The sequence below is a fragment of the Malaya genurostris genome, chromosome 2 (genome assembly GCF_030247185.1).
Source record: "Malaya genurostris strain Urasoe2022 chromosome 2, Malgen_1.1, whole genome shotgun sequence".
NCBI lineage: Eukaryota > Metazoa > Arthropoda > Insecta > Diptera > Culicidae > Malaya > Malaya genurostris.
The window spans coordinates 93,280,498-93,300,624 of NC_080571.1; the positions used below are offsets into that span (position 1 = coordinate 93,280,498).

The window sequence follows — 20,127 nt, forward strand, 5'->3', positions numbered from 1 at the left end:
CATTGGTTTGCTTCCAGAATTTGCAATGGTGGACCCACACTGAAGTATGAGTATTGTTTTCATAACACATATTACAACATTTTCGATTTATTAATCCCTGGTGGACAAAATTTTTGTCGAATGCAAATCTATAGGTGATTATCGGTAATTCCGGTTTGCTTGGTGCGAACGACACACAAAGGAAATCTTCCACGCTGGTTTACTTACTATTGAACGCAATGACTACAGACTCTCATAGTAACAGATTGGCGGATACTTTTTTGAGGGAGCCAAACGAACCGTCAAATTTTGGAGCCAAACGAGCATGACGTCATTCTTTACTTGTAAAACGAAGAAGGATTATTATTTTTCTTAACCATTTATTTTGAATTGATAATTTTGAGACTGTTTCGTAGAAAGCAAATAATAATAAAAATGGCAGCTTAAGACTATTTAGAAGCGAATTATGTTCATTTTTTTTCTCTTGGGTGTGTGAAGTAGTACATTAGTTATCATAATGTTCGGAAATCAGTCGGTGTTGAACAGTCGTTCGCACCGCACGCGTATAGCTCTTGGCTCCTGTAAATTTTTTCTGGCTGCCTAGAGTTTCATTGATTCGAGGCTTCAGTCTTTTTCAAGGCTACCTGAATCACTAACAGTCTTTTAAAGACTAACAATTAGTCAGCCTTTCTCAAGGGTATACAAAGAGTGATATTCTAATATAATCAGCCTTTTTCAAGACTAAGAAATTAATCAGCCTATTCAAAGAACTATTCTTCGCTAGCTATTCAAAGAACTATTCTTCGAACTAATCAGTCTTTATCAAGACTACCACAAAATCAGTCTTTATCAAGACTTTTCCAAACTAGGAGTCTAATCGAAGACTAATTTAGCCTGGTTAATTTAATTTCAAATTTCAATCATTTCAAAAATGTCTGCGTCCAACCGGAAAGGCAACAAGCCTAAGGCTAAAAATAATGCAATACGGAATAAATCACAATCCGTTATCCAACATTTTTCTAATAACATTCACGATCTTATAGAAGCTGAATGTAAAAATAAAATACAACGGACGGATTTCCCTTCCGTTGATTCTATGCCGTCTGACAATATTTACGAGATTCTTCCTGAATCCGATTGTAGCGACATAGAAGAAAATTCTTCAAAAATTCCCAAAATGGACGCTTGTCGTTCTGGGAAGAAACAACAATCTATGCCACCAGTGACGGTGATGATTCCCGACTTCAAAGCAAGTAAAAGTCTCATTTCAAATCGGACGAAGAGGAGAATGTCGAGTCTTGGTTGATGGATTGGAAGATTACGAACGTCTTATCCGATATTTGTCCGAGAAATTCATAAATTTTATTCATATTGTCTTTACTTTAGAAAAAGTACGTTTCATTTCCCACATTAAAATTCATTGGGAACATTATAAACGGCATAATCGTATTGCAAACTTAACGCAATGTCGTCGTTGCTAAGGTTTCGGCCATGGAACCAAAAATTGTCATATGGATGTACGGTGTTTGAATTGTGGTAAATCGCATTTGAAAGAATGTTCAATGAATGAAACCATTGATAAATTTTCATGTTCAAATTGCGATGGAGTTCATAAATCCAATTATTTGAAATGTCCTGTCAGGGAAGAAAATTTAAACGCTCGTTCGCTTAGACAACAAGTCAAATCAACGACCTTAAATTTACAAAACATACCTGAAAATAAAAAAAAAAACGTTACAAATGCCACCCCTAATTCTTCTAAGGCACTTATTTCTTCGAACTTAAAATAAAAGCCAGGTACGCCTTCAAATTCGTCTTCTAACGAAAACAATTTATTGACAGGTAGATCGACCTCGTCATCATCTTCTCAATCAAAACACATGAACGCCTTTCAGTTCATCTTCTAACGAACACAATTTATTAATAGGTAGATCGGCCAAATCATCTTCTTCTAATGGCAGTTACACTAGTGTAACAGGTAGACATCTACCTACCAATATTCCGTCAATGCCATTCGCTTCTTTAAATGAAATCGATTTAACGGAAAATAAAATGATCTACCTATAAGATCAACTTTTTCAAATGATCATCCGAATGAATTCGACTTCATCACTTTTTGAAGCATTTCAAATCGGATGGCAATTTGCAAATAATAGATAATTTGAATCATAACATTATCGAAGCAAGAAATCTTTCAGTTCCCAAAGCTCAAACTAAATTAAATTCTTCTATCATCGATGACAATCTTCAACTGCTCATTCGGTTGAAGAATGTTCGTCGACGACAATATCAACGTTCTCGTGATCCTGCTATGAAAAACATAGTTAAGGATTTACAAAAAGAAATTGAACATAGATTTACTCTTTCGCGAAATGAAAATTTCGCTAAAGAAGTTGAACAAATTAAACCATATTCTAAACCTTTCTGGAAACTTTATAAGGTTCTCAAGAAATCTCAGAAACCAATTCCTGCTCTCAAGGAAGGAAATCAAATACTTCTTACAAATGGCGAAAAAGCTCAAAAACTTGCTCAGCAGTTCGAGAGTGTACACAATTTTAATTTGAACGTTGTGAGTCCTATTGAAAATGAAGTCTCACTGAAATATGAGCATATTTCAACCCAAGTGTTATCACACGATAACATCATTGAGACGAATATTGACGAAATTAAATCAATTATTAGGAAACTCAAAAACATGAAGGCTCCTGGTAATGATGGAATTTTTAACATTCTTATTAAAAATTTTCCCGATGTTGCCTTGAGACTCTTGGTTAAAATTTTCAACAAGTGTTTTTCATTAGCTTACTTTCCAAAAAGATGGAGAAACGCTAAAGTCATTCCTCAGACGTGAAAAAATTCAGCAGATCCTCAAACGTGAAAAAATCCAGCAGAAACATCAAGTTATCGAGCAAGCTTACTTTCTTCTATCAGTAAACTGTTTGAAAAAAATATCTTGTTGAGAATGATGTCTCATATAAAAGAGAATTCAATTCAGAAATCGTTATTCTGTGACGACACAAGTCTGTTAGCCACAGGTAGAAATCTAAGAGTGATATGCAGTCGCCTACAAAGAAGTTCAAATATTTTCAGTGATTATCTGTCAAAATGGAAAATTAAACCAAATGCAGCAAAAACGCAATTAATTATCTTTCCTCATAAGCCAAGAGCTTCTTTTCTTAAACCAAACAATAATCACATTCTAAAATTGAATGGCTTGGAATTGACATGGTCTGATCAAGCTAAATACTTAGGTTTAACGTATGACAAAAAACTCACTTTCAAGGATCACATTGAAGGAATCCAGGCAAAGTGTAATAAATATATTAAATGTTTATATCCTCTTATAAACAGAAATTCTAAGCTCTGTCTAAAAAACAAATTGTTAATTTATAAACAAATTTTCAGACCTGCCATGCTTTATGCAGTACCAATTTGGTCAAGTTGTTGTTCCACCAGGAAGAAAACGCTTCAAAGGATTCAGAATAAAATTCTGAAAATGATTTTGAAGCGTCCTCCCTGGTTTAGTACAAATGAGTTACACAGACTCACAAATATAGAACCATTAGATGTAATGTCACATAATATTATAAGCAAATTCCGACAAAAATCGATGCAATCTTCAATTGAATCGATTCGCTCTCTGTATTAGTTAGTAAGTTAGTATATAAGTTCTTTTTCCCCATTACACAAAACAAGTAGGTTTAGAATTTTCCCTACACAAAAATCGCAGAATTGCGGAAGCAAATGATGTCTTCATGGTGATAACCAAATCATATAGTAAAGCATAAACAGTAGAATTTGCTTGTACCATAGGACAAAATGAAAAGACATGACTGCTTCCATTGATGGGATCGAGCGTTTATTTAAATTTAAGACGAAATCTACTCAGAATTATTAAATTGCCATAGATTTGCTATCAAATCGTTTGTTACGAGGAAATTTCTCTCTGCCTACTCTAAGACAAAACAATGTGTATCTTCTGGTAAGTTTTTCTCTGATTTGATGACAAGCAGGAAAATGAGGCCTTGTTATCTTTAACATCAAGGAGAACAGTTTTTCTTCTAAATTATCATTTGAAATCATCAACTCTTCGATGTTTTGCTTATAAACCATTTCTAAATTAGACAAAAAGTAATATGCATAAATCAATGCCGCTCCAGTGTAATCTTTCATTGCACTAAAAGTTGAATAAGAACTCAGCTCACAATTGTTGCTGATGCAACTGCCGATACACATTTGGCAGACTTTTTCTTCTTCATATATTTGCTGCAATACCATTCCTGCTAGATAAAATATCATATTCTGTTCTGAAGATTGCATAGTTCGATTTTCTTCTACTATGGTATCGTCTTGTAATGTCAAACTCCATGGATAACTTGTTTTGCTGCATAGCTGGTGAACCTTCTCTTGTTAGGCTAAATTATACAGATGGATAGGAAACTGAAATAACCAATCACATGATTCCCAATCGTTGGAAGAGTTAGTTACTGTGTTCATGTACTGAGAAACAGTTAGTAACTTGATGCTATCCCTAACCTGAAGCGCTGATGGACGAATCTGTCTCTGCCTAAGTTCCGCCGAACACAAACTGAAATCCTTGTTGATGCAACAAATGATGACTGATCCTTAAAAAGCAATTGGTTGACATAATGGCGGATGACTGCCAAGGCTTCCATAAACCTTTCACATCGGCTCTAGAACCAAAAACCATACTCCCAAATTTTTCTAGTACTGTGATTGAATTATTATAGGATGCTTTGTTAGTTATACTCATAGCTAAAGCAGGGGTTCTCGATGTCATAATAGAAAACCACGTTGCAACACGGTCAACAAAATAAGCGGTCGTTAAAATATCAGTTCTTTCGGTTTCATTGGCGAAAAATCGTAAAGCAGCAGAGACTGTATGATTTACGTATTTTATAGAATTCGGGACCTTCATTTTGTGGATAACCCTTTGTTGAAATCCACATTGTCAATGAATAATCCAGAAGCCATTTTTAGGTTGCATTTCTGCTCGTACAAAACGAGTAATCGTATGATAGAGTTTGACATCCATCCCTACACTATGCTTTTAAATACATGCACGCAGTGTGGAATAAATTCAAATGCTTGCGAGTGATCTGTTGGATGTTGTAAAGACTTAGAATGATGTACACTATTCTGACTATGTTTGACTCCCAGATCATTCCATTAACGCTTGTTATGACCTGGAAATTTAAACTAATTATTCTAAGTAATGAATATACACGCTCCACTTATACCTCCACAGACCCTGACGGATCCATGAACAAACAACTCTATTGCTTCAGCTTTGACAATAAACTGAAAAAGAACTGATTTCAAACATCCGTGTTGGATAGTGTCTCCAGTGTACAAGTATCTAACAATTTGTTTCCAACGAGTGCGGATTCCAACTAACATAAATACAAGAATATGATTAGAAATCTCTTCATGTTGATTTCGAGTGGTGGCAAGAAGCAAGATCTGGCCAGAAGACAACAGGATCCTTGTGGCTTCGTTTTTGTAAACATTCCTTGATGTATATTTCTCTGTTCGTTGAAGCAGTGGTGTTGAAGGGTTTCGAAATCTTACCCCAGCTACAAATTGCTTGCCAGACCATAGCTTTCTTACCAAATTTTTCGACTTCAATCGATGTCTCGGACTGGTTTAACACTTGCCCATCTTGCACCGTATAATATTGTGGTCCCGGCAAGGATTTGTAATCGAGTTTCACGTACGTTTCGTCGTCCATGATTATGCAGTTTAAATTTCCAGCAAGAATCGCATTGTACAGCTTTCGAACCCTCGGCCTGATCGATGCTTCTCGTTTCGGACTACGTTTCGGTTGTTTCTGCTTTTTATAGGTTCGAAGATTCAAACGTTCTTTAGCACGAAGATTATTTGACTTCGAAGTGCCCACTTTTTTGGACACATCTCGAACTGAAACCTCTTTCGTTTGCTAGAACGCCTTCAGTATACGTTTATCCAACTGAGAATTAGCAGGACCTTTTTTTCGACCCGTTTTCGGTTTATCCTCAAAGTCCTGTGCACAAGCCGTGTTCTGTGCACCATTTGTACACATTTTTTTTACGTTGTTCTGCTGAAAGTCTACGCATTTCGAAACAAACTAATGAAAACGAATAAACAACTGCAGAAGTGGCTAGAGAAGAGTGTAAACAACAGGACGCAGCCATAAAAATTGACAGATTCTGAACCATTGCGAAATGGCAGCGGTTTTTGGTTGCGTTCGTACTTTCTGGGACCGTCTTTAATCTTTCCCTCAAGGTTCGGTTAGTAGGTAATTTGTGCTTTTTTCGCTCTATCTCGTAAGCTGTGTATCCACAATAAAATCTGGTTTGTAATCCCTCGATTATGCTTTGATTAGATCGCCTCCAGTCGTTATCAATGCATAGTGATCTTCTCCCAGAGTTTTTTGCAGTTTCGTTAGCATGGAATCAGGTATAGCAATCTCTAGATTTCTTTTTATATTTTTGTTCTCATATTTAAATTTTGAAACTTCCCTATGGAATAGAAATACTAGTTTTCGTATTTCACTACACGTATAGTTTCTAGTACTTTTCAATCTTTTCATTTTTCGCAATCAAACATCTGTCGACAGGCTTAATGTACCTTCTATTTACATCTATAGATACCGATTCATCAACAGTATTTGAATGAGCGATCGATTTCTGGCATACAATTTTTCATGATCACTATACCAATAGTCATCGTCAAATTTAAGTACCGGTTTAGAAAGTCTCAGTTGCGGTGCATTCAGATATCGTGGAATTGCTCCTGGAATTTTTCTTACTCGGCCGCTACCATCCATGTATAAATCAACTTCGGCGAAGTGCAACTATTGGAAGAAAAAGAAAGATCAATAATAAATTATATCAATTATACCGCATTTGAGCTTATACTAAAAAATTTATGATTTCCGATTCTAGGAAAGTCTTTCGGTAATTTTCAAAATTTCAGCCACTCATCTTTAAACTTTTCGTCGGTGTGGAAGCTAAAAAAAACCAAGATTTTTCATGCCGCAACAACGCAATTTTAATAAAAACTAGTAGAGTTTGTTAGTTAGATGGTGGCCGTACGAACCGACATCGATTATATCGGTTCTCGGGTTCCAGTGCCGGAAGTGCATATAATAGTGAATCCACTTCGTTTCCTTAAGGATGGCCTAAGCGAGTAATGCACTGTTTCATTCTGTATGTTATAATAGTTAATGCACAAACAATCCCTCGGTTTCTTTCAAAAATCAAACAGAAAAATTTTGAATAGTATATCACGATATTATACATGAGAAAGGCATCATTACACCACTAGGTGGATTAAAACAGGTTTTGCTTCGATATGATACGTGGAATTTTTTAGAAAAGATTTTATGAAGTCTCGCGTTCACAGAAAAGAGCCTTTTTCAACAGTCTATACTGAAAAATATAATAAAGAAACAAAAATTGATCCTAGACATGAAACGAGCGTCTTTTCTTTAGTTTAGTTTACAAATAAACGATCCCGGTTCCGGAATTAAAAGGAAATATGTGCTAATTTATGAGCAAATTTGCACTCAATTTTCTCAGAAATTTCTTGGCAATCTATGCGTTTTGACCAGAATAAGTGCTTAGTTAAGTGGATCCACCGTTACTGAAAATTTGTATTTATTAAGTGATCCTAAGAATTGATTAATTTTTAATGTCATTGTGATCAGTCGTATCTTGTATACAACTCTGTAATTTTTCTTAACGCTCAATTTTCGCGCTTAGGCTCATTTGAGGCTTAGGCTTTTACAAGTTTAGGCTCATTTCAGAGCTACTATTGAGTCATAGATCAAGTGTGAAGTTCAAACTGCTAACATTTCTGATTCCGAAGATATAGTGGCATAAGTGACTAATATCCTGTCCAATTAACTTGAGAATGACTACTTTTAGGAGAAACATGGCAACGGTTAAATTTATTGCTTATGTAGAATCAGATTATAGTGTTTGAATAATTATGTTACATAAGAAACTTCCAAATTGGTTCATGCTCCCAAAGTATATTAGTTGTAACTTTTTATGATGACACTAATAAAATTAACGGGGTTCGTAAAAAGAGGTAGTTATTTGTGATTTGGTTCGTAAAAAGAGTTACGTAAAAGAGGTAGCGTAGAAGAGAGTGTTCGTAAATGGAAGTTTGGGTATATTACCTTAAATAGCAAGTTCGAAATAAAATAAATACGAAAAAATAGAGTTCACATCTAAAAAAAGCAAAGCCCTGGCATTACATTCCTATCGTGGAATTTGGCCTTTCTGTTTCAACAGACTTCGCAGCCGATTCATAGCGTACAGAATCATTGCATGGCTAGTGCTACGATCGTACTGACACTAAGAATCATTCCAGGTCGAGTTCGAACACACGACAACCGGCTTGTGAGACCAGTGTCCTATGAATTGAACCGCCGACCCGGGCTCTAGGGGTTTGTTTACAAGTAACCAGTGTGAACTAAGCGCATACTGTTGATTTTATTTTTTATTTTATTTGTACGTTTCTTCTTCGACCCAACAGCTCAACATACACCGTTAAGTAAACGTAAAATTACCTCGACTAGAAACTCGACTCTCGACTAGAAACCAAATCACAGTGTTTTTACAACGAATGGGAATTTTTATGTTATTACTCTCCAACAGTTTTTGATTTAAGAAAATATAAATACTTTTATTTTCCATTAAAACTTGATTTTCATCTATTTATCTCTCCAATATCTCAGGTCAAATCCGCCCGGCAGCTGTACGAAAATACGTGCGATCTGCTCCGTGAACGCTGCCAGAGTCTGATTCTTCGCGAAGACCTGGAAACGAAACTGAGCGTCTCACTGGCCAACATGGAAATGGAACTGGGCAAGTGTAGTCTGCAGCAGACGAGCGACGGGGAAACGAAGGTCTATCTGAACGTGCTGGCACCGAACGAAGACATGGATCATCAGCACCGGAAGAAACAGAAACCGTTCTGGTTGCGTTTCCGGGGTCACCATCATCAGCCGGGATCGGCCGGAGCCGGCAGTTCCCGGGATGCCGTCAGTAATTGGGGCGTTGGCGAGGTGGTCACCTGGTTGGAAGCGATGCAGCTGGCGGAGTACGTTGACAGTTTCATCAAGAATGACATCCGTGGCAAAGAGTTGCTCACGTTGGCTCGGCGGGATCTGAAGGATTTGGGTGTCACCAAAGTTGGTCACGTGAAGCGAATCCTGCAAGCCATTAAAGATTTGGGCAGCGGAGCTGGGTAAACGGAGCTGGGTAGCATGGTGGAAGCTAGTGTGGAGTAACGGTGAACCCCGGTAACCAATAAGCACATACTAATGCTGCATTATGACAGCAAATAATCGCTAATTGGCATTTCAAGCGCACTTGAGACTGAATTAAGGCCGACTTTGGCAAAATATTTGGCTATTCATGGGTAATGCTTATTTATGGCTGATGTGCATTCTGAAAGCTGAATTCTGATTGATTCACAACAGATGAGCTTTCAGATTGCAGATATAAAGCTATAAACATTTTTGGTGTTCATAAAAGGCTATTTAAATGCTATTATTAGTGCTTAGTGGTTACTTGGGAATGAACCGTTTGGATGTACACGGAAAACAACGAGACAGACTAATTGTGGGAGTTTGATGTCAACCAGCCTGTTAGCTTGGGAGTCTAGGAGACAAATCTAGCTAACAGAAATTGACTTTTATATATTTAGTATAACGAAGGAAGATATCTGTAGTATGCGTACCGTATGCGCTCTATTTATGTAAGATTATCTGTTAAAACTATTCCAAAGCAGTTGTCGATATACACAAATCAATGCTGAAAAAGAGAATGAACAGCGAAAAGCATTATATTTCTTTAATAATCAAGGAACTAAAAGACTTTATTTACTCTTGTAAACCAATGTTTTTCCAATCCTTTTAGTACCTCAATGTTTTTTCCTACGGTATCTGAGAAAAACTTGAATTCTCTTAAATCTTAAATATTAGAAAAAAAGTATTTATCAAAGTAGAACTGGCACGAGCAGCAGTGGATTAGAATGGAAGCAAGAAACAACAAGCGTTCCGGAAAAGGCAATAACCATTAGGAACAACGCTAAAATAACTAGACTACGACTTATTAAGACAAACAGGAATCAAGAAATATCAATTCTATTTCACGTGTAAGTAAAGAAGCCTAAAACTTAAGCATAAGGTTGACTGTATATTTAAGTTACCCGTTCTTGATCATTATTGCTATGCAGTTCCATTAACGTGTACCAGTGGTAACCTTTCATTTCCAAAACTAATTGTGTTTGTTGGTGTAAAACAGTAAAATAAAACAAAAAAAATATAAACTAAATTGAAATTAAACTCTTTGGATGTAAACAGTTCAAATGGATTCTAAATCAATTACGAAAACTTAAAACATTATGAAACCTAAACAAGGAAACAAAATTATCGAAAGTTAGCAACAACCTTTGCCGTTTGTGTTCCTACTTTAGAGCTGTTAAATGTCTATTGTGTACAATCTTATGTGAAAGACAATTTACAACCAAATTAAACATAAACACACTCAACACTCAAACACAAAAACGAATATGCAGTTTAGTAAGCATTTCATGAATTTCATCATCACATTTAGCATTCTCCCCACCATAATAATGTTTATTGAAATCAAACCAAACTTAGGATAAGAATATGATTAGTCAATGTTTTTTTCCTGCTAGAAGTGCACTAGTGTTAAGGTAAACAAAACAAAAATGTTTCGCTGACCGAACCGAGGAACGCCCGCCGGTGGTGACAGTGTTGGTTAGCTGTTAAGAACTGTTCAAAATATTCTATTTCCAAAACTAGACTAGATAAAATTGTTGGGAAATCGGTCGATGGTACACAATACGCTTTACGAGTCTATCAACAGCTGAAAGCTGTTTTACCGGAATTTTACCGAAAAGTTTGTACCAGATTTACAGGATAGGTGTTAAGCGAATGCGTGTGGGAAATCTGAAGAGTCAACATTTCGGAATAAACAAATTAGCCACCGTTCTAAATTTCAACGTACGCAATTTCCATTGTAGAAAATCGTTGAAACACAACGCGATGGGTTTAATCAGCGAATAAACGATTCTTCCTCCTTCCGCAGACGCTTGACAGCCTGTAGTACATAGTGCTAATGCATGAACAAAACCGAAAAATGCCTTCTTTCCAATAAAAAAAAAACCATCACCTGTTTCTCGCCCAGTAAAGACAATCGTTGTTTATGATCATCACCCCGGGGTCCAGGTTCGGTCAGCGGTTTTGCAAGTAGATAATTTTCGATTGATCGGAAATATCAATAATATGTATTATTCAGTTTATGTTATAGAAACCATACATACTCGATTGTTCACCTACTATCATTACTGATTAAAACGGCTACGAAGTAAGAGACCATATTAGAACCCTTAGAGATAACCGAACACTGCAGATTTCGTTGTTGACAACATTGAAAAATTCGATAGTTAGTACTAAGAAACAACCTAGAAACTCGTAAGCAAACTAAGATGCGTTCATTCGAAACCATTGGTGAAACCCACTGTATCTTGAGACCCTGCCCTACCGACAGTTTAATGTTGATCATTGCTGAATTGGGTACAATTAAGTGACAAAAGTAATCTCACAACAAAATAAATTTTAGAACTACGTTTTAACAATTGAAACTAGACTATACTGTAACACTAAATTATTAAAAAAAAAAAAAACACCCAAACAAAATCATTAAAACAACCATGTTTGTTAGTGCATAATGAAGCACCCAGAACCACAGTTGATGGGCCGTTCCTTGGAAACAGATAAAACTTCATGTGTGATGTAACCTATGTTCGTTTGTTGTTCGTCGTTCCTTTACATAATCGATCAGACCATCCCTCATAGCACTCGCAATCATTATTCGCAAACTTATGTTCTCATTCTACTGGACATTCGCAACCTTTCCCGTCATCCTTTCTCATGACGTCTGTACAAGTTTCAAAGTGAATGGCAACTATTCTGTTATTACCTACCTATAGAAATTCATAGAATATCTTTAAAAAACCAACGTTTAAAGCATCTCTTGAAACGTTTCCAGCTCTCTTCAGTTAGATTTGTTGCTCTATATTCTATTTCTATTTTAATTCTGTTGCATTAGAAAACCGCATCTCTACCTTTAGTGGGATTAAGTCGTTAACACAGATAACAGACTTTCGAACATGAACATATTTCACCATAAAAATTGTTTAAAGCAAGCAAAATTCGATACAAGCCATCGTTGCGTACGGTTTTGCAAACATAAATTGCTGTCGTATGCAAGCTCGATTGCAAGTTCATGAATTTGTCATGTCATTGTCTGGCGAAATTCTTGGCTTGCTCGGATTATGGTAACAGAGGTATTTTGACTGGCTCTACACACCTAATTTTTTTATTATCATTCATTACTGCAGGGGCGGCAAGTTCGATGAAATATTGAGGGGGCACAAAAATTATTACTACAGATCATTAAACTTTTCAATATATAAAGCATTTTTATAAAGGAATAGGAGAGGTTAAGGCAAATAAAAAGCAACCAAGTAAAAATCACAAACATTTTCCCTACTATTCCAGTAATAACCAATATTCGAAAGTGGTACAGTATAGCATATTTCACATTATAGTAAATTCGTTTAAAATTTTTAGTAACTTAGTTAGGCAAAGTGGAGGATTTCGGAGATGAACTACGGGGATAACAGAAAAAAGTTTTGTATCATAAGATATTCCTAGCAAATTTTCTAATAATTATTCCAGTTGCCAAAATATTGGGGGGGGGGGCATGACCCCCCCCCCCCCCAATAGTTGCCGCGCCTGCATTACTGGACAGTATGTTTAAACCATTCTCCAGAACTAATCAATAAATTATTTTTTTAGACGAAAATGAATTGATCTATTTCCTATTCTATTATTTTATAAAGCTTGCTTCATTTAGAATTGGAACAAAGACAATTGCCTGTATTTCAGTTATTTATTATTGTATTCAAGATCTTTTTTTATACAAATGTAGCGTTTTCTTCATACTTTTAAGAAAAAATACGGATAAAATTATTCGTCACGGTTTTGAAGGAATTCTCGAATTTTTCCTGTAACACCGCACACAGTAGGCGGCGCACACCTTCTTCGTCCATCGTTTTAGCTATCTTATTCCACCAGGTCGTCATCTGATTGATGTCTTTGACAACGTTTCCCTTTGCCTTGAGTCTCCTCTTCATGATTGCCCAGTATTTCTCAATAGGGCGGAACTGGGGGCAGTTGAGTGGGTTAAGGTTTTTCGGAACAAACTGGACCACTTTCTCTGCATACCATTCTTAAACGGCTTTGCTGTAATGACAGCTTGCCAAATCTGGCCAAAACATTACAGGATGGTCGTGGGATCGAATGAACAGCAAAATTCGTTTTTGGAGACACTCTTTTTGGTATAGTTCCGATGTCATTGTCTTATTTGTAACGAAAACTTTCGTTTTTTTGCCGCAGCTGCAAATGCCCGGCCAAATCATAAATTATCTTGCAAATTTGTCGGCAAAAACAAATTTAAATTTGGCTGGAACATCCCCTCGAGCCGTTGCCAAGTAAAATTTTTGACCTGGGATTTGACCGAAGTCAGCCTTGACACAGGTTTCATCGTCCATCAGAAGACACCCGTTGAACTTGGTCAGCACCTGGTCATATAGTTTCCGAGCACGAATTTTGACCACACTATTCTGTTTCATGGTCCGATTTGGCTGTTTGCTAGCTCGATACGACTTGATTCCTTCCCGGAGTCGAGTTCTCCTCACGGTACTATGGGCAGCACCGAATTTTCTGGCCAAATCACGGTCCGACAGATTAGGATTCCTCTTAATCGTCTTCAAAATCTTACCACGCAATTTCCGGTCGTTAGTTCGACTCCGACGATCGGCTTGAGGCTTCCGAATCGTCGTCAATGTTTTCTTATACCGTTTGATAACGCGCCATACGGTATTTCTGGGCAATTTCAGCTGTTTAGCTAGCCAAGATGCAGACCACAATGGATTTTCCAAATAACTGTGCACAATTTTTTTTCCTTCTTTCGGCTTCCATGTTGATTGTTTACAAAGTACAGTCGATTTTCGGAATGTCAAAAATCATACGTGAAGCTGACAAAATTCCCGACACGTGGGCGCCAAGAGCTTCCAAATCCGTCCACCAGGAGCGCCACAATATGAGCAAAAGTTTGTTCCAATTCTAAATGAAGCAAGCTTTAATTTATTTTTAGGAGTTTTCAGTAGAATTTGCGAAAAAGCAAAAATATTTTATAGCTCAGGACGGTATCATATTCACGAAATACTTGTTAATTTTACGGAATTTCGGTATTGAAAGATGAACAAGTCAGTATATTTATGATAGATTTACCTTCAGTGTCACTCTGCCGAACATTCGGCAAAAGAAACTTTTACTGAATTGATTACCAAAGCTTCAGCTGTTTGAAAGTCAATAAAAATCTTACCGACATCCGTAAAAATTAATTTGTGTTTAAGAAATACGTTAAATAATGTCGTTTTCGTTTGATAAAACTGAAACTGACCCAGAGTAGTTTCATCAAACAAACAATTTTTCACGAGACTGTGTTGGGTTCGCTCTTAGCAACGGGGGTTTGATCGAATCTGATGTCGTTTTCGCTTGATGCCAAACCTTACCCAGTTTCCACTCTAACTGCTGTCAAACCGTTTGTTTGAAGCCAGTTTCGAACCTAGTTTCAACGTTGTTGAACTGAAAATCGAGTCAGTTTCGAACCTGGTTTTTATATCAGGTTTGTTCAAACCCTCGTTGCTAAGTGCGAAATCAAACAGTTTCGTGAAAAGTGTTTGTTTGATGAAACTACCCTGGGTCAGTTTCAGTTTTCTCGAACGAAAACGACATGATATAAAAACCAGGCTCGAAACAACTGATTCGATTTTCAGTTCAAACAACGTTGAAACTTGGTTCGAAACTAGCTTCAAACAAACGGTTTGACAGCAGTTAGGGTGGAAACTGGGTTAGGTTTTGCATTAAGCGAAAACGACATACGTATTCTAATTAAGTATTCCATTAGAGTTAACGATATTCAATTTCATTTATTACATATTTTTAACATTCAATTGAATATTTAACTGAAAAGTCGATGAATAGGGGAAACCGGGGCTAGTCCGGACACGGGATGAAACCGAACAACTTGAATATCTTCTAAACCAGTAATTATTCCGATTCATGGATTGACATTGTAAACGCGCTTTCATGTGACAGACAGATGTCAGTTAGCTTGATGACGCAGAGTCATTTCAGCTTGGCGTCAATCGTGTTCGCGTCAAAATATTTATTTCTATTGATTTTGTTTTGAAATTTTCTGATTTTGTTGAAATATTTTATTTCTGTGCTTTGTAATGACGATCTTAGAATATAACAAAATAGTGATATTCGTATTTATTATATTTCTTATCGCTTATTAAAACTAGAGTTACAATAAATTAAATTAAAAACGTTCATTATATGTAGCTAAACAATTCAAAAGTCTTTAAAAAAGACTATGAAGTCAGTTTCACCATCAATTATTTAGTACCACAGGGCGTGAAATTTCAAAACAATACCTATATTTCCAGCGAGCAGGAATACGTCTCACGCATGGTAGAAACAAACAGACAGTCCATTCGAACACAATCTTATTTCTTTTGCGCTCATGAAGTTATCTTAAGATTTGGCGCCTAACTGTATTCGTTCTTTGTTTTTGTGTGAAACTTTACAGTCCGGTTAAGCCCCACGGTTCCTAAACATTGGATTTTGGGTTGGTTACTTCATGGTAACTTGGTACAAAATCTAATGCATGTTTTTCCAAGTCACAAAGTTGAAGCCGCACAACTGTATAGGTAAATTGGGTGAAAACCTATTTGAAATGGATATTATTTTAAATTTCCTAAATGTGTCCGACTTGGCCCCGGTCTCCCCTACCTTTGATTGATTTTATGAATATTTTGCGTTTGAAGAACTGTATCGGTGTGCATGACTTACAGATCAAACAATTAAATAACACGAAACAAATAGTTTTGAACTAGAACAGGTAAACTTCCATAATCTTTTGCGAATATGGTAATGGTTCTGAAAAGAACTAATTCGCGAAATTTTTCGAATGTTTACAACTGTTGAATCTTTAATGCCATAATTGAATTTAATTCTTGAATTCTGTAAATGGATTGAAGAATTAAATTCGAAATCTGAGTTCAGAATTCTATTTAAAAATTCACGTTTGAAAGCCATATCAGGCAATCAGGTCATACATTTTGTTCTAAAATTATGAAACTGAACTTTCTAGAATTGAATTCTGCACTTGAATTCCGAACCGTAATGAAGGAACTGAATTCAGTTCGAAAATCTAGTTCCAGAAATCATGTTCCGAATTTAGTTCTAGCATGCTGGTTCTGAACTCTGGAAATGAATTTGGGAATTAAATTTTGATTTCTGATTTCAGGAATGAATTTCTTGTTGAGAATTCAATCCTTAAATTCTGCTTCGGAGTACAGGTATAATTTTTTGATCCAGAGTCCAAATCGGAAATTCACATCCTGAATTTTGTTTATAAATTCTGAGGTTGAAATCCTAAATCAGAACTTTGGATTCGAATCAAAAACTTAAATTAAGGAACTAAAACCACTTCCAAAATCTAGTCAAGAAACCAGTTCTAGAATTAGGATTCAGTTCTAGAGTCATAGCTCATAATTCTGAACCTATTCATACGGAATTAAATTCTGGAACAGATGTTTGAAACTAAATTCTAAATTTGAAATGAAGTTCAGAATTTAGGTAGACAAAAATCCAGGTTCAGAATTCAGGTTTAAAATTCAGTTCTTTAATTTAATTCAAAATTCAGTTCCGTGCTACTGCTGGTTGAAGAAATTTGGATAAAATTCTAAAACTGCGAATGAGAGCACGACCTGCACGTTTGAGGCTTTACACCACGTAGGAGGTTTGTTGGTACTGATGACCACGACGTCTAGTTCCAGGTAAAGTACAAGAATCAATGGTTGATTTTCGACCATGGTTTGCTTTATATACTTGTTCAGTTGAAAATACTACCTCAAAACCTTTGTGAGCGTGATGAGCTTTCCTCATTATTTACAAAAGTTTTGAGAAAATTAAATTTTCGAAATATTCATGGTTATATTGCTCTGTTGAAAATTTAATCACGAATTGCTGATCATATTTCTGATGTAAAATGAATTATGTGGCCAGGTTTAGTACAACTCGAGATATTCGTTCGATTGGCCATTTAATGGAATTTCATCCAAAATAATGTTCTGTAATTTTTTTAATCTCAGTCAAATTCAAAAAGTCAAACTATCTCTGTTGTCTTATTTATTATTACTTTATTGGGTTATTTCATAAAACTAGAACTTAGAAAAGATATTTTAACGTAGGAAGAACGCAACAGAAACCGTTGAAACTATCATGAAAATTATACTCTCAGTAAAACACAAATGCTAAAATTACGTGCAGAAAATACAGAATGAACCATTCCCCACCACAGTAACACTTTCAGACGTGATTCCTTTGGGTATAACAAAAACTTCTATCATGTGGACAACCAATCATACCATCAAAAACATTATTCTCCTTCACGCCTCCCCATTGTTTGAGACTGTCATCAACTTATGCATTTTTATCTGTGATATTTTCGCGTTCATCTATGTCCATAAGATTATGGGGTAATTGAAAAGCTATTATTACAAAACAAAAATCATACCGAAATCTGAAAAACCAAAGAAAGAAATTAAAAGTATTTTCCAAACTTGGGGTTTCGCCAAACTGGTCCTAGCAGGTGACAAGAAACAAAAGCAGCTCACAAAACCTCCAAACATTCGACTTACGAAGCGGGCAAACACAAATTCTAAAACACTTTGTCTCGAAAATAATATCAATAAATGCAAATAGTAAGCAAGTAAATCACCAGTAATACGCGAATAACCGAAAACGAAAGTAAGCAAAAGATCTCAAGCAAATCAAAGATATAGGTAGTAACTTTTAGAATACATGATCCTAGCCCTACGTTAAAGAAGACCCTATTTTACTTTCACATAACATGTTTTAAACAGTAACGATCAGAAAATACACCTTAAATAGAACCGGTTGAATCAGCTTCAACATTTGATCCTTCTTGTTTGCGAATAATTATTCACAGTGCAAACACAAGAAAAATAAGTACGTACAATTATACTATTGTAAGTCCTGGTTACATTCTTCGAATAAAGAACCTCTAGAGAGCACATCTGAGCAGTAGTTTTATTGACTAACGGAAGACAAGTTGTAATATCCCAATCAGTTTCATCAATTCCTCACGGAGCCAGCCGTTCGTACATCCAGCCGTTGTCCCCGTGATGCAGAAGCTTTCCATCGACTGTTTCTCCTGGGCGCAGATCTCGTCGAAAGCGGATCCGATCGTGCAGTCGATTGGTCTGACCCTGCCAGAACTCGATAGCCTTCGGTCGAACCAGGTAACCACCCCAGTTTGGCAGCGGTACCACTCCGTCCGGTCCCAGTTCGTCTTTCAGCTGTTGCTCCTTCTGATCCAGATATTCCCGGTTCGGAATTGGTTTGCTTTGTGGACTGGCCAGTGCACCGATTTGACTGGCACGAGGTCGCTGATGGAAGTAGGTTTCCGAATCTTGGCGTGATATTTTTTCGGCCGTTCCCTCGATCCGCACCGACCGCCGTAGCGGAAGCCAGTAGAAGGCAAGCGCCACGTTGGGATTTTCGGCCTAAAAATGAAGTAATCACTCTTTGGATTTACCATTTAAAAAAAATAGTGGCAACTTACCAGCTCATCTGCTTTTCGACTTTCATAGTTTGTGAAAAAAGTAAATCCGTGATCGGTTACATCTTTCAACAGCAAGAAACGGGCCGACGGAACTGCATCTCTGAAATGATAAAATTAGTTTACACCGATCCTATTCATCCTAAAAAATTTTTCCAGGTCGAATAAGTTTTTGTTTTAAAGCCTGTTCTCACTATACCGGGACGACCGGGACGGGAGTTTTTCACACCGTTGGAGCTGGAAAAAATTCGGCGAGGAATATCGGTGGCCACCAAATGGATTTTATCCCGGATCCGGGAGTCCAATACACACACGCGCCGGCAGCTCAGTCATCGTCGATGAGGATAAAAAGAAAACGTCCCAGATAGTCCTGGATGGTCCCGTCCCGGTCGTCCCGGTATAGTGCGAACAGGCTTTTAAACAAAACTGACTGGAATGAAACTCACTTGCTTGCCGTAGCTAGGCACATCGCATTCGGTTCTATAATCTCAGGAGTGTTGCAGGCCTCGTCCAGCCATTTCCGGAACAGATGGAATGGATCTTTCACGTCGATACTGGATTCTTGGAATATGTCTTTCTTTTCTTTGTACTTGATTCGCAATGCTGCCAAGAGTAAACAAAGAGCCGGTTTGATTTAACTATAGTTATATTCTTACAATTCCAACTTAAAATTTAGGAAATAATTTTGCTTTTCTAAGAAAACTCACCGGATAAATCTACGCTGGACATTCTGCCAATTGTTCTTTTTATCATCTGTGGCGACAGTACGAACTGGAAATTTCACATTCAAAGCGATAAGCTTCTATTATCAGCTGATATGAAGCATGCGCAGAATACACGAAAACAGAAACTGTAGCAATGAAAACAAACTGACAGTAGTAACAGTATGTGACATTCGAGATCAGCTGATTTCACTCCATTTACTTCGTTTGACGTTTCTAAGTCAAATATTGTTATTCTATTTGCGTCAGGATAAGTCAAATCAAGTGCCTAACGGGTAAAGAAAGTTGTAAGTTTTGATACAACTATTGGAATTGTTCAGAGATTGTAGACTAAAACACACAATGCTGCGCTGAATTTCAATCTCGGTGTTTCTCCGTGTCCACCATAAATTATTGTTATTGCATATATTGCCTGCAATCGAACACTTCCACGCTATATATCACAAGCAATATTGTACGCAAGATAATAGTTGAATGAAATATATTCTGCCAGCACACGGTCGTCGCAAGTTACTTTTAGGATGAGTATTTCAAAATTGATGTTGGTAACACTTCTCAAATCAAAAATCTGTCCTAATTCCCCTAGTGGTGTAGTG

General features: G+C 36.7%; 2 protein-coding genes across 2 annotated transcripts in view; one reads left to right on the plus strand and one right to left on the minus strand.

Annotated features, from left to right (window-relative positions):
• LOC131430731 (diacylglycerol kinase eta) overlaps positions 1-18,268 on the plus strand; it is a 311,690-nt gene extending 293,422 nt beyond the window's left edge. The window contains exon 15 of the mRNA XM_058595923.1: positions 8,729-18,268. Within this exon, the coding sequence (XP_058451906.1) occupies positions 8,729-9,244 (516 nt within the window). The 3' untranslated portion in view covers positions 9,245-18,268. The remainder of the gene's footprint in view (positions 1-8,728) is intronic.
• On the minus strand, positions 18,264-19,906 carry LOC131430732 (pyridoxine/pyridoxamine 5'-phosphate oxidase-like). The gene is made up of 4 exons (XM_058595924.1): positions 19,517-19,906; positions 19,256-19,412; positions 18,813-18,912; positions 18,264-18,753 (listed from the first exon to the last, which is right to left on the minus strand). Exons 1-4 carry the CDS (start codon positions 19,560-19,562, stop codon positions 18,331-18,333), a joined length of 726 nt encoding a protein of 241 aa, XP_058451907.1. The 5' UTR covers positions 19,563-19,906; the 3' UTR covers positions 18,264-18,330.
• Between the last annotated feature and the right edge of the window lie 221 nt (positions 19,907-20,127).

Bases quoted from the DNA above. Each gene is read 5' to 3' on its own strand.
- LOC131430732 (XM_058595924.1), bottom strand. From the start codon at position 19,562: ATGATAAAAAGAACAATTGGCAGAATGTCCAGCGTAGATTTATCCG. The intron at 19,413-19,516 runs GTGAGTTTTCTT...TACTCTTGGCAG, and splicing joins GTCCAGCGTAGATTTATCCG to CATTGCGAATCAAGTACAAA. The intron at 18,754-18,812 runs GTAAGTTGCCAC...CTTCATTTTTAG, and splicing joins GTCGAAAAGCAGATGAGCTG to GCCGAAAATCCCAACGTGGC.